The following is a 15,690-nucleotide window of genomic DNA, read 5'->3' on the forward strand; positions in this document are numbered from 1 at the left end:
TGTAAATAAGACGAAGGAATTTTTTCTGTAGAATATAGATACGTTGAAGACACCTAACCGTGGCTGTACCCCACACTAAGTGGCAGTAGTTTAAATAGGAGTAGAAAAGGGAATTATAGAAGAGTAGCTTTATTTTTCTTGAAATAACATATCTCAGCCGGCCCCATGTATTAACTTCTCCACCAAGACATTTATAAATTCGGTTCCTCAAACCGGGTTTGTATACAAAAGATTTCACTTGCACGCTTCACAGTTTCACATTTTCTTTATTGCCAGTGCAATCACAGGACTACCGGGCATACATCTCTCGGACAGCAGGAGGGGTATTTTCCTTCTGTCTGCGGCGTGAGGAAACACGGTGGGCTTACAGACATTGGGCTGCACCTGTAACAAATTTTTTTCCAAAAATCTGAAGGCAGATATAAATTTCAAGGAGACAAGAAACACGAAAAAGTGCAAGAAGAAAAGCACATAAGCGCGAGTTCGATCGCCAACTACCAACTCACAGGATGTCGATAAATTTATGCACCACTGGTTTTCTGTTTATAGTGATGTCAAAAAAATATTTTAGTTCTTCGAAGATAAAGACGGCATTGTTAAGTTCACTTTTATACTTCTGATTATTGTGACACGGAGCATTTTAACACGAGTACCGTGTACCATGTAACACGAGTACCACGTTTTTTGAGGTCCTGTTGGTTAAATTGTAGCGCCACTGGTGCTGTTATTACCGTAGCTTGTAGATTTTTTCACTTTTTTTGGTGTTTTGCAAGCCCAGTTGTGACTCTGTCGCCAATGCCATATGCTCTGCGGGTTATTGCCGTGTTTTCGTGTCCTGACCTTCATAAGTTTTCTTTTAATTTTTGCGAAAAACTTACATTATGTATGTATATATATATATATATATATATATATATATATATATATATATATATATATATATATATATATATATATATATATATATATATATATATATATATATATATATATATATAATCCAGGATATTGGCACCGTCAGTAGTACAATACACATAGACCAACGTTTAAAATGATGCATTGACGTTTTAACAGTGAAACGAAGGCCATTATTCGAAATAGTGATTTAAGTTTCAAACGTTGGCCTACGTATCTATTATATATATATATATATATATATATATATATATATATATATATATATATATATGTATATATATATATATATATATATATATATATATATATATATATATATATATATATATATATATATATATATATATATATGAAGGGAGCCAACAGTCACCGAAACCAAGGTGCATAGGATAGGGGAACGTTAATTTTTTTTAATGTGTTATGCTTATCAGTGGGATAATATTACTTAGATTAATAAATCGCTTAAAGAAAATCACTTATAAAGCAGCAGAAAAAACAACCATGCCGCCGGTGGGATCCGAACACACGATATCGCGTCCGGTGCTCTTACCAACTGAGCTACGGCGACGGCTGTCCAATCTGCTGCTCTCGTGGGTATTTATGTTTACTGGGTGTAAGCGAGCCTTGAGAGTGTTCACCAGCGCCACCCTCGACCATAGCGGCGGACGTAGCACGTCCTGTAATACCGCGAGCGTGACGTAGAACGTCATCTAACGGCGAGGGCGGAAACTGTGCGAGAGCCCTCTTATGCTACCTATGACATCAAGACTACCAGAACTGAAACCCTCGTTAAGCTATTCGCAGACAAGTTAAAGGAAATGAAAGGCCCGTTTGACAAATTTATGAAGGGAGCCAACAGTCACCGAAACCAAGGTGCATAGGGGAACGTTAATTTTTTTTAATTTGTTATGCTTATCAGTGGGATAATAATACTTAGATTAATAAATCGCTTAAAGAAAATTACTTATAAAGCAGCAGAAAAAACAACCATGCCGCCAGTGGGAACCGAACCCACGACCTCCGAATATCGGGACCGGTGCTCTTACCAACTGAGCTACGGCGACGGCTGTCCAATCTGCTGCTCTCGTGGGTATTTATGTTTACTGGGTGTAAGCGAGCCTTGAGAGTGTTCACCAGCGCCACCCTCGACCATAGCGGCGGACGTAGCACGTCCTGTAATACCGCGAGCGTGACGTAGAACGTCATCTAACGGCGAGGGCGGAAACTGTGCGAGAGCCCTCTTATGCTACCTATGACATCAAGACTACCAGAACTGAAACCCTCGTTAAGCTATTCGCAGACAAGTTAAAGGAAATGAAAGGCCCGTTTGACAAATTTATGAAGGGAGCCAACAGTCACCGAAACCAAGGTGCATAGGGGAACGTTAATTTTTTTTAATTTGTTATGCTTATCAGTGGGATAATAATACTTAGATTAATAAATCGCTTAAAGAAAATTACTTATAAAGCAGCAGAAAAAACAACCATGCCGCCAGTGGGAACCGAACCCACGACCTCCGAATATCGGGACCGGTGCTCTTACCAACTGAGCTACGGCGACGGCTGTCCAGTCTGCTGCTCTCGTGGGTATTTACGTTTACTGGGTGTAAGCGAGCCTTGAGAGTGTTCACCAGCGCCACCCTCGACCATAGCGGCGGACGTAGCACGTCCTGTAATACCGCGAGCGTGACGTAGAACGTCATCTTACGGCGAGGGCGGAAACTGTGCGAGAGCCCTCTTATGCTACCTATGACATTAAGACTGCCAGAACCGAGACCCTCGTTAAGCTATTCGCAGACAAGTTAAAGGAAATGAGGGGCCCGTTTGACAAATTTATGAAGGGAGCCAACAGTCACCGATACCAAGGTGCATAGGGGAACGTTAATCTTTTTTAATGTGTTATGCTTATCAGTGGGATAATAATACTTAGATTAATAAATCGCTTAAAAAAACTTACTCCGTAAGAGCACCGTACGCGATATTCGGAGGTCGTGGGTTCGGATGCCACCGGCAGCATGGTTGTTTTTTCTGCTGCATTATAAGTAATTTTCTTTAAGCGATTTATTAATCAAAGTATTATTATCCCACTGATACGCATAACACATTTAAAAAAAATTAACGTTCCCCTATGCACCTTGGTTTCGGTGACTGTTGACTCCCTTCATAAATTTGTCAAACGGGCCCCTCATTTCCTTTAACTTGTCTGCGAATAGCTTAACGAGGGTCTCGGTTCTGGCAGTCTTGATGTTCATCATCATCATCAGCCTTACTAGACCCACTGCAGGGCACAGGCCTCTCCCATGTCTCTCCAATTAACCCTATCCTTTGCCAGCTGCATCCACCCTTTGCCGGCAAACTTCTTAATCTCATCCGCCCACCTAACCTTCTGCCGCCCCCTGCTCCGCTTACTTTCTCTTGGAATCCACTCCGTTACCCTTAAGGACCAGCGGTTTTCTTGCCTTCGCATTACATGCCCTGCCCAAGCCCATTTCTTTCTCTTGATTTGGACTAGGATGTCATTAACCCGTGTTTGTTCCCTCACCCACTCTGCCCGCTTCCGATCTCTTAACGTTACACCTATCATTTCTCTTTCCATGGCTCGCTGCGTTGTCCTGAACTTAACCTGAACTCTTTTCGTTATCCTCCAAGTTTCTGCTCCGTAGGTGAGTACCGGTAAGATTATGTTGTAGTACACATTCCTCTTGAGGGAAATTGGTAAACTGCCACTCATGATCTGCGAGAATTTGACATAGAAAAATGCGCTCCACCCCATTCTTATCCTTCTAGTTATCTCCCTCTCATGATCCGGATCAGCTGTCACTACCTGCCTTAAGTAGATGTATTCCGTCACAATTTCTAGGCTCTCGCTGCTGATTGTGAACTGTTGTTGCCTTGCTAGGCTGTTGAACATTACCTTGGTTTTCTGCATGTTAATTTTTAGACCCATCGATCTGCTCTGCCTGTCTAAGTCATTGATCATGATTTGCAGTTCACCTCCTGAGTGACTCAACAAGGCAATGTCATCAGCAAATCGCAGATTATTTAGGTATTCTCCATTTATTCTTATTCCCAACTGTTCCCAATTCAGGCCTCGAAATACCTCCTGTAAACATGCGGTGAACAGCATTGGCGAGATCGTGTCTCCTTGCCTGACGCCCTTCCTTATCGGAATTTGATTGCTGACTTTATGGAGGACTATAGTAGCTGTGCAGTTGCTATATATCTTAGAGTATTTTGACATAAGGCTCTTCTACCCCCTGATTACGCAATGCCTGTATGACTGCTGTGGTTCCCACTGAGTCGAATACTTTCTCGTAATCAATGAAAGCTATATATAGAGGTTGATTATATTCTGCGCATTTCTCTATCACCTGATTGATAGTGTGAATATGATCAATTGTGGAATATCCTTTACGAAAGCCTGCCTAATCATTTGGTTGATTAAAGTCTAACGTTGCCCTCACTCTATTAGCGATTACCTTAGTAAATACTTTGTAGGCAACGGATAGTAAGCTGATCGGCCTGTAATTTTTCTAGTCCTTGGCGTCTCCCTTCTTATGAATTAAGATAATGTTTGCATTCTTCCAAGCTTCTGGTACAGTCGAGGTCATAAGGCATTGCGTATACAGGGTGGCTAGTTTTTCTAGCACGATGTCCCCTCTATCCTTCAACAGATCTGCTGTTACCTGATCCTCCCCAGCTGCTTTTCCCCTTTTCATTGCTTCTATGGCTTTCTTTACTTCATCTTTCGTTACTGGCGGGATGACGCATTGCTGTGCACTGCTGTCTTTCTCATTAACGCTCTGATTACATTGGCTACTGTACAGGTCTGTGTAGAACACTTCGGCTACGTTAACTATCTTATCCATATTGCTAATGACATTGCCCTGCTTGTCTCTTAATGCATACATCTGGTTTTTACCTATGCCTAGTTTCCTCTTCACTGTTTTTAGTCTACCTCCGTTCTTTATAGCATGCTCGATTTTCTCCATATTAAACTTCCTTATGTCGGCTACCTTGCGCTTATTTATTAACTTTGATAGCTCCGTTAGTTCTATTCTATCTGTAGGGTTACATGCCCTTATGTTTTGGCGCTTCTTAATCAGATCTTTCGTCACCTGAGATAGCTTCCCGGTATCCTTTCGAACTGTCCTACCGCCTACTTCTACTGCGCACTCCGTAATTATTGTTGTCAGATTATCGTGCTTTGAATGAACATAAAGATTATCTTCCTCAGTTAAAGCCGAATATCTGTTTTGCAGCGCTATCCTAAACCCCTGTGCTTTCCCTCTTACGGCTAACTCGTTAATGGTCTTCTTCTTCACTAGCTTCTTCCGATCCCTCTTCAAGTCTAAGCTAATTCGAGACCTCACCATTCTGTGGTCGCTACAACGCAGCTTTTCGAGGACGGCCACATCCTGAATGATGCCAGGTTTAGCGCATAGTATGAAGTCCATTTCATTTTTAATCTCACCATTGGGGCTCTTCCAGGTCCACTTCCTGTTTTCTCGTTTGCGGAAGAAGGTATTCATGATCCGTAAATTATTTCTATCCACGAATTCGACTAATAACTCTCCCCTGCTATTTCTAGAGCCTATCCCATAGTCACCTACCGCGTGGTCGTCAGCCTGCTTCTTGCCCACCTTCGCATTGAAGTCGCCCATCAGTACAGTGTACTGCGATTTTACTTTATTCATTGCCGATTCTACGTCCTCATAGAAACTTTCAACGGTCTGGTCATCATGGCTGGATGTGGGTGCGTAGGCCTGCACCACTTTCAGCTTGTACCTCCTATTCAGCCTAATTACTATAGTTGCTGCCCTCTCGGTAATACTGTAGAACTCCTCTACGTTGCCAGCTATATCCTTATTAATGAGGAATCCCACACCTAGTTCTCGTCTATCCTCTAACCCGCGATAGCACAGTATGTGTCCGTCCTTTAGTACTGTATATGCCTCACCTGTCCTTCTAACTTCGCTAAGCCCTATCACATCCCATTTAATTCCCGCTAGTTCCTCAAACAGCACTGCTAGGCTAGCCTCACTAGCTAAAGTTCTAGCGTTAAACGTTGCCAGGTTCAGATTCCAATGGCGGCCTGTCCGGATATCTTGATGTTATAGGTTGCATAAGAGGGCTCTCGCACTGTTTCCGCCCTCGCCATTAGATGACGTTCTACGTCACGCTCGCGGTATTACAGGACGTGCTACGTCCGCCGCTATGGTCGAGGGTGGCGCTGGTGAACACTATCAAGGCTCGCTTACACCCAGTAAACATAAATACCCACGAGAGCAGCAGATTGGACTGCCGTCGCCGTGGCTGAGTTGGTAAGAGCACCGGACGCGATATTCGGAGGTCGTGGGTTCCGATCCCAACGGCGGCATGGTTGTTTTTTCTGCTGCTTTATAAGTAATTTTCTTTAGGCTATTTATTAATCTAAGTATTATTATCCCACTGATAAGCATAACACATTAAAAAAAAATTAACGTTCTCCTACGCACCTTGGTTTCGGTGACTGTTGGCTCCCTTCATAAATTTGTCAAACGGGCCCCTCATTTCTTTTAACTATATATATATATATATATATATATATATATATATATATATATATATATATATATATATATATATATATATATATATATATATATATATATATACATATATAGACCACCGTTTGGAATAATGTGATTTGACGTTTCGGCCGTAGAATGGCTTTTATCAGAATAACAGAATAGGAACGGAGGACACAGAATATGACGGATGGTGCGCAAAAAAACGTACAAACATATAATGCGCAGAATATTAAAAACGTATGGCACACGTGAATAGAACGTGAATGCAGGTCACAATGGCTGAACAGGAGGGATACGTTGCGAAATTTAGTGCGTTAACAATCTCAGCTATAGAATGCGATGACAGATGATTAAACGTGTCATGCTTACAGTGCAAAGATGAGAAACCAGAATCACTAGACAGCAAAACTTAAGAAGCCGGATGTTGTACAATCTAAAAACACTAAAAAAACAGTCACTAAAAAACACAGGTCACGAGAAAGCAGCATAAACGGTAACAGTATTAGTTTTTATTACATCCTGACAAAATAACTCAAGACGCTATCTGCCTGTTCTGTCCGAGCACAAGAAAAGAATAAATAAGAAGCATACCCCTGCGGTGATGTAAAAAGTTGAACGTAGCGAAATTTTAGCTATATGATGCAGCGGCAAGTTAAACATACAGGTGCGATGAAACGCAAACGCGGCGCGTGATATACATGAAGAAAAAGCACGAACAGAATAGCACTTAACATCTGTGGATATCACCGTGTTTGAACTGGTAGGGTGCTCAATTTCCCCGTGCTTTCGTTCAAGCCAGAAGATACTGTATTAATCTTATAGATCAGGAAATACTCTCTAATTTCTCGGTCGTGTTTAGATTTAAATGCAGATTCCAGAATAGTAGCTGTAATATGATCAAATGCATGACATGGGAGCTGAACATGTCTTGATAGGGGCAGGTTTGGGAGGGATTTAACATGGGTTCTGTGGTTATCGAAGCGTAATCTAAAGGTGGTTTCTGTCTGGCCTACATACTGAAGGTTACATATGGTACACTGCAGTAGGTAAATAACGTTCGCGCTATCGCAGGTGAAGTCATCCTGAATTTCTAAATGAAAGTTAGAACCCGTACTGCTAACTCTCTGAGCCGTTGTCATATGCGGACAAACTTTATAGCGGCTCTTGTTTCAAGGGTGGTAGCCTGTGGGTTGCGGAGCAGTAGATTTTGAAGAAGTTAATATGTCCTGTAGATTTCTCGATCTTCTATAAACAGCCCTTCGTGACTCTACGAATATTTCCTTCAGGCGAACACTTTGAATGAGAATATTATAGTGTTTTTTTAAGATTGCCGAAACTTTTGATGCGGATGCAGAATGAGGGAGGACAAGGCTGGTATTCGAGTAGGAAGTATCTGGTTTTTCTTAAGCGAGTAGAATCCTTCGGGATTGTGTATTTGCGCCCCCTATGGCTTCATCGATCAGCTGAGGGGAGTAATTTTGTTTAATGAAGGCGCTACGAAGTGTGGCGCAGCTGCTTTTAAAGTCAGGTTGTTTATTTACTTGAAAATACTGCAGCCCCATTTCAGGGGCTATATCAGGAGTGGTTACATATATCATGCGGTACAGTTGCGCGCATAAAGGGGTACATGGCAAAATGTGAAACAAACGCTGCATACAACATCATATAATGCTACGTCTCAATTTCGGACGCAAAATCAGACACAGAAAAGGCACGTATATTTCCATTTAAAGAGTTCCAACTCTCCACGGTACGCGGAAAAAAACTGTATTTGAAAGCGTTAGTACGGGCAAAAAAGGGTTGGATATTAAGATCGTGATGGCTCCTGGTTAGTGATGGTTTTGAAAACGTGCTTACTCTCTGAGAGGCAATTAGCAGAATGCACTATTGAGTGAAGAAGTTTTAAGGACTCAGTTTTCCGGCGGGATGCGAGCGGACTTAAGTTTAAGGAAGATATCGCAGATGAGGGTGAAAAATGAAAGTCGTAGCGGCGAAAAATAAATCTTACAGTTTTTCTTTGTACAGATTCTATTTGATCAATTTCACATTGCTTATATGGATGCCAAACATTGGAAGCGTATTCAAGAATAGGGCGAATTAGAGTTTTATACATGACCAATTTCGTCTCTTTAGGAGCATCCCGTACTGTGCGCCTCAAGTAACCTACCTTTTTAAGAGCTTTAGCTGTGACATGATCGATGTGTTTTGACCATGACATATTGTGTGAAAAAACAACGCCAAGATATTTATATTCATGTACCCTTTTTAGGGATGAATAATCGTAATTAGAAGGACATGAATAATTGTAATTAGAAGGGCATAGGCGGTTGGTGAAAGACATGACAACTGTTTTGCTGAAGTTGATTTTCATCTGCCACGTATTGCACCAATCACAGAATATACCAAAAGACTCATTCAGAAGGAAGTGATCACTGACAGAGTTAATAGTGTGGTACAATACACAATCATCGGCGTATAGACGGATCTTTGAGGTTATACTGTCAGGCAAATCATTAATATAAAGTAAAAACAACAAAGGGCCAAGGACAGAGCCTTGGGGAACACCTGAGGTTACGTCAGCTTTCGAAGAATCGACGGAATTGAAGCGAACAGACTGGGAGCGGTGCGATAGGAAATCGGCAATCCAGTCAACGAATTGAGAGTAATTGAGAATGACTTTTAGTTTGCATAACAGTTTAGAGTGAAGAACCGTGTCAAAAGCTTTTGAGAAATCGATGAATATGGCATCGATTTGGTTACCGGCATCTACGCTGAGAAAAATGTCATGCGCAAATTCTGTTAACTGAGTCACTGTACTAAATCCCTTGCGAAACCCGTGTTGAGCCCTTGACAGAAGTTTAGTTGCTTCAAGAAATTCCATGATGTGTTTATAAATAATGTGCTCTAGGATCTTACATGAATGTGCAGTTAAAGAGATCGGCCTATAGTTAGAAAGAAGTTGTTTGTTGCCGGATTTATAGAGTAGGAGTACATTGGCGAGTTTCCATGAGGAAGGGACAATGCCAGTAGAAAGGGATTGTTGAAAAATAAATGAGAGATATCGACACGACCAAAGAGAATAACGTGCAAGGAAGGTATTTGGGATACTTTCCGGTCCAACGCATTTTTTCGAGTCAAGGTGCAAGATAAGATTTAAAACGCCCTGAGTGCTAACCGTGATATCAGAGATAGAACGGTCATGATTAGGAAGACTGAAAGATGGAATGATGTTATTATCACGTAAACGCAGACTCCATGATTTCTGACGGCTAGCGGTGCTATGTGCAACCTTCCTTTGCAAGCCTCAGAGATTCGTGACTTCAATGAGGTAAAGAAAATTCCTCCAAGGAGGCGACTCTTGTCCTAGGAAGCATCACGCTTGTACTTGCGAGATTGGCCTGTGGCGGCGATACCTGTATTTTGGTTCTTGCTATTTTCTGCATTACATGAGCATTGTTTTCAGGAAGAGTGGTGTTTTTGTGATCAGGAGCTGCTATTCTATGGATACAAGCCAACTTCAATTTCTCCTCAGTGTCCCTTTAACAAGGGTCTCGGTTCTGGCCGTCTCGACGCCATCAGGCATAAGAGGGTTCTCGCACAGTTTCCGCCCGCGACATTAGATAACGTTCCACGTCAAACTCCCGGTAATACAGGACGTGCTACGTCCGACGCTATGATGAGTGTGGCGCTGGTGAACACTCTGAAGGTTCGCTTACGCGCAATAAACATAAATGCCCACGAGAGCATAAGATTGGACAGCCCTCGCCGTAGCTCAGCTGGTAGAGCACTGGGCGCGAATTTCGGAGGTCGTGGGTTCGGACCCCACCTGAGGCATGGTTGTTTTTTCTGCTGCTTGATAAGTAGTTTTTAAGCGACGAATTAATGTAAGTATTATTCTCCCACTGATCAGCACTACAAATTAAAAAAATTGAAATCTTCCCCTGTGCATCTGGGTTTCGGTGACTGTTCGCTTCAACCATATATATATATATATATATATATATATATATATATATATATATATATATATATATATATATATATATATATATTGTAATAAGAAACGTCTTGCAAAGCACAGCGTCACGAAAAACCAGCGGTACAGTCCAGGCACATACCAGACGCAGCAGTCAGCCACAGAGCACGCATGAGGGACCGAGCGTTCTGCGCTCGAGCTTCGGAGCGTTCGGCGCTTCTCGTCGTCTTCTTCGTTTAGCTCCAGCGTCTGAGGATTCCAAACACGAAGGCCAGTCTTGCAATTCCCTCCGGACGGAAGGGCGCCATCCTGGCGGCCTAGGGCGATGTGACGACGGCGGAGTCGTAGTATGGTTTGAGGCGGGTCGCGTGGAATATGGCGCATCCTCGGCCACGCTGATCAGGGCATGCGTAAGGGGTTCGATGAGGAAATTAATGGGGGATGTCTGCTGAAGAATACGGTAGTGTCCCTGGTACTTCCTAATAGCTTTGGAGGAAAGGCCGGAAAATGAGGAGGGTACCCAGAGCCAGACCAAAGGGTCAGGAAGGTAAGCGGGAGGAAGTGCCGGGGGATCGCGGGTGCTTTTCTGCTGCTGCTGAGCGTGAGAAGTGATGGACCGGGCAAGCTGTCGGCATTCTTCGGCTTAAGTTGCGCCTTGAGAAAGAGTTGTAAATTCGGAAGCATCAGGGCGGTAACGTAGAATGGTGTCCATTGTGCAAGAAGGCTCACGGACGTGCAGGAGAAAGTACGGAGAAAATCCGGTGGTGGCTTGAGCAGCGGAGTTAAATGCGTATGTCACAAAAACTTAGAACACGGTCCCAATTACAATGGTCGGAAGCAACATACATGGCCAGCATGTCGCCGAGGGTACGGTCAAAATGCTCAACAATGCCATTTGTCTGGGGACGGCTGAGGACGGTAGGCGGAGCTGGTGCGATAAACGGCGTTGCATTCCGGAAGGAGAGCTTCTACAACTTCAGAGAGGAAGGCCGGGCCTCTATCACTGAGAAGCTCTTTGGGCGCACCATGGCGAAGAATGATGCGATAAAGAATAAAGGATGCAATGTCATGGACTGTAGAGGATGGTAAAGGCGACGTTTGAGCATAGCGTGTAAGGTGGTCGATGGCAACGATGATCCAGCGGTACCCGGTTCATGTGCTGGAAGAGGGCCGTAGATGTCGAGGCCAACACGCTCGAAAGGCTGTGCTGGGCAAGGCAGCGGCTGCATAGCAGCGGTGGGTCGGCGAGGTGGATGTTTGCGTCGCGGACATGCGGTGCAGGACTGAGCGAACTGCGGATACAACGGACCATCCCACGCCAGCTGTACCGCTATCGTAGGCGGCTGAAGGTTTTCAAGAATCCGGCATGGGCACACTGGGTATCATCGTGGTACGAAGAGCAAATGAAAGAGCGCAGTTGTGTCGGAATTACGAGAAGCCACTTGCAACCATACGGGAGGTAGTTGCGGCTGTAAAGAAGCTCGTCTAGGATGGCGAAATGGTGGGACTGACGACAGAGAGCACGGGAAGGAGGTCTAGACGATTGGCCAGATAAGAGATCTAAGAGGCAAGTGATTCACGGGTCTTTGCGTTGCTCGGTTGCCATATCAGCGGACTCAAACGTCAAAGAAGGCAGGGCGGATGTACAAGGCACTGCCTCAGATGGTACAGGGGAACGTGAGAGGGCATCAGCATCAGCATGTTTGCGGCCGGAACGATTGATAACGCGAATGTCGTACTCTTGGAGTCGCAAAGCCCAGCGCGCCAGTCGACCAGAGGGATCTTTCAAAGTGGACAACCAGCAGAGGGCGTGGTGATCGGTGGCAGCGTCAAAAGGGCGCCCATACAGGTAGGGGCGAAATTTGACGATCACCCAAAGAATGGTTAAACTCTCCTTCTCTGTGACAGAATAGCCGGCTTCAGCTTTTGTTAGTGTCCGGCTAGCGTAAGCGATAACGTATTCGTCAAAGTCTTGCTTGTGCTTAGCGAGTACTGCACTGAGGCCGACGCCGCTCGCAACGGTGTGGAGTTCCGTCGGAGAACGAGGGTCGAAGTGTCGCATAATTGGTGGAGTGGTTAGGAGGCGACGGAGCATCGTAAACGCTTCGCCACCGGCTGGCGAAGAGGCCGAAAGGTCGTGGCTGGAAAGGAGCTTGGTCAGTGGGTCGATGATAGTGGCGAAATTGCGTACAAAGCGGCGCAAGTAGGAGCAGAGGCCGACGAAGCTGCAGAGGTCTTTTACAGAAGTGGGCTTCGAAAATTCGGCCACAGCACGCAACCTAGCCTTGTCCGGGAGAACGCCATCCTTCGACACGACGTGCCCGAAAATAGTGAGCTGCCGAACTCCGAAGCGGCAGTTTTTCAAATTGAGTTTGAGTCCAGCGTCGGCAAGGCAGCGAAGAACAGTCGCAAGGCGCTGGGGGTGAGACAAAATCTTCTTTGAAAATATCACAACGTCGGCTAGATAACACAGGTATGTTTGCCATTGGAGTTCTCGGAGTATACTGTCCATCATGCGCTCGAATGTGGCGGGTGGACTGCAGAGGCCGCAGGGCATGACATTAAATTCATAGAGCCCGTCTGGTGTGACGAATGCCGTTTTTGGCCGATCAGCCTCCGCCATCGGCACCTGTCAGTAATCGGAGCGCAAGTCCAATGAAGAAAAGAACTCAGCGCCCTGCAAGCAGTCGAGGGCATCGTCGATACGGGGGAGAGAGTAAACGTTCTTGCGTGCAATCTTGTTCAGACGACGGTAGTCCAAGCAGAACCGGATGGAACCGTCCTTTTTTCCTTGATCAGGACCACTGGCGATGCCCACGGGCTGTGCGACGGCTTTATCACGTGGCCCTTGAGCATGTCGGTCACCTGCTCGTCAGTGGTGCGGCGCTCAGCGACTTACACGCGGTACGGACGTTGGCGCAAACGCTCATGGGTTCCAGTGTCAATACAGTGGGCGACGGTGGTTTGCGGCCCAAGGAAGGTTGATGCTAGTCAAACGAAGCTTGAAAATGGTGCAGAACGGAGATAAGCTGGCCTCGTTGGGTAGACATTCAGGGCGTCGTCGACGGAACGGTGAAAAATATCGACAGAAGACTGATTGTTTATGAGAACTGGCGTAATGGCGGTGACGTGAAGGCCTGTCGTGCTATCGACAAGGGGGTATGCTGAGGCGGGATAGAGAAAGGCGACACTACCAAGCGATTGACCACTGAGTAAAGTGGTAGGGCAGGAGAACGGGATGGCCACATAAATAGCGCTGGAGCCAGGAACAATTGTCAGCGCTGCATGGGGCAGCAAAACAGACTTCTGCTGACAGGGGCAGCAGGTGAGGGCCGCGAACGCACCACGGCATCGGCGTACGTCTGAGGAGCCGCGATCAGCGGTGGCTGAAGAGGAGGTGGTAGGACTTCAGCGACCTGCTCCTCTGTAACACGCTGTAGGTACGACGCAGGCGTAGGCGGGCAGGTAGACAAAGATATCTGGCGTGCGACTTTCTCACGTACAAACTGCTGGATGCAATGGAGGCGCGAAGGTTGGTCCAGGGTACCGTCCCCTGGGAGAGCCAAGCTGGAAAGTGTGGCCTCCTGAAAACCTGCACGCCGGGCAGAAAGGCGCTGTGTGCGCAGCTCACCGAAGCTTTGGCAGAAGCAGATGACACCGGAGATAGTCTGGGGATCTTTGTCGACGAGCATCTGGAAGGCATCATCCTGAATGACTTTCATAATATGCCTGATCTTGTCGGCCTCGCTCATAGAAGGGTTGACACGCTTGTAGGGTTCGACGACTTCTTCTATATAACTGGTGAAGTTTTGACCGGTTTGCTGGGCTCGACTTCGCAAGCGTTGCTCGACGCGAAGCTTACGCACTGCGGGACGATCAACGTCTTCTGTCAGACTGGTTTTTAGAGCTGCCCAGCTTGAGATGTCAGCCTCGTGGTTTCGAAACCAAAGATTGGCTACGTCGCTCAAATAAAAGATAACGTGGTGAGCTTGACGGTATCGTCCCACTTATTTTATGCGCTTACGCGTTCATAGGAGGCCAACCAATCCTCCACATCCGTGTCATCTGTGCCGCTGAAGATGGGCGGGTCACGCTGGCGCGCAATGCCGGAACAGGAGACAACCTACGGAAGCGGTAAAGCGGTTTGGGTGACTGTCTCAGGCATTGCAGAGGCGGTAGGCTATGCGCGGGTGCGAAGCTCCAGGGCGAAGGGATCGTTGGCACCTCCACCACTTGTAATAAGTAACGTCTTGCAAAGCATAGCGTCGACAACAACCAGCGGTACAGTCCAGGCACAGACCAGATTCAGCTGCCAGTCCAGAGCACGCACGAGGGACCGAGCGTTCGTCGCTTCTCGTCGTCTTCTTTGTTAAGCTCCAGCCTCTGTAGATTCCAAAGCTGAATATATATATATATATATATATATATATATATATATATATATATATATATATATATATATATATATATATATATATATATATATAAAACAAACTTATGAAGGGAGCCAACAGTCACCGAAAGCAAGGTGCATAGGGGAATGTTTTAAATTTCTTTTAATGCGTAGTGCTAATCGCTGGGTTAATAATACTTAGATTAATCCATCGCTTAAAGAAAATTACTTATAAAGCAGCAGAAAAAACCATGCCGCCGGTGCGATCCGAACCCACGACCTCCGAATATCGCGTCCGGTGCTCTTACCAACTGAGCTACGGCGACGGCTATCCAATCTGCTGCTCTCGTGGGTATATATGTTTATTGGGTGTAAGCGAACCTTGAGAGTGTTCACCAGCGCCACCCTCGTCCATAGCGGCGGAGGTAGCACGTCCTGTGTTACCGCGGGTGTGACGTGGAACGTCATCTAACGACGAGGGCGGAAACTGTGCGAAAGCCTTATTATGCTACCTATGGCATCAAGACTGCCAGAACCGAGACCCTCGTTAAGCAATGAGCAGACAAGGTAAAGGAGATGAAGGACTCGTTTTTTGACAAACTTATGAAGGGAGCCAACAGTCACCGAAACCAAGGTGCACAGGGGAATGTTTTTAATTTTTTTTAATGCGTAGTGCTAATCACTGGGTTAATAATACTTAGATTAATCTTTCGCTTAAAGAAAATTACTTATAAAGCTGCAGAAAAAACAACCATGCCGCCGGTTGGATCCGAACCCACGACCTCCGAATATCGCGTCCGGTGCTGTTACCAACTGAGCTACGGCGACGGC

The 15,690-nt window shown here is 45.4% G+C and overlaps 1 protein-coding gene across 1 annotated transcript in view; it reads right to left on the reverse strand.

Annotated features, from left to right (window-relative positions):
* Positions 1-246: 246 nt before the first annotated feature.
* The window catches only part of LOC144100561 (uncharacterized), a 68,656-nt gene continuing 53,212 nt past the window's right edge, over positions 247-15,690 (reverse strand). Inside the window, exon 3 of the mRNA XM_077633468.1 lies at positions 247-384. Within this exon, the coding sequence (XP_077489594.1) occupies positions 282-384 (103 nt within the window). The 3' untranslated portion in view covers positions 247-281. The remainder of the gene's footprint in view (positions 385-15,690) is intronic.

This window comes from Amblyomma americanum, chromosome 8 (assembly GCF_052857255.1).
Source record: "Amblyomma americanum isolate KBUSLIRL-KWMA chromosome 8, ASM5285725v1, whole genome shotgun sequence".
NCBI classification, from domain to species: domain Eukaryota; kingdom Metazoa; phylum Arthropoda; class Arachnida; order Ixodida; family Ixodidae; genus Amblyomma; species Amblyomma americanum.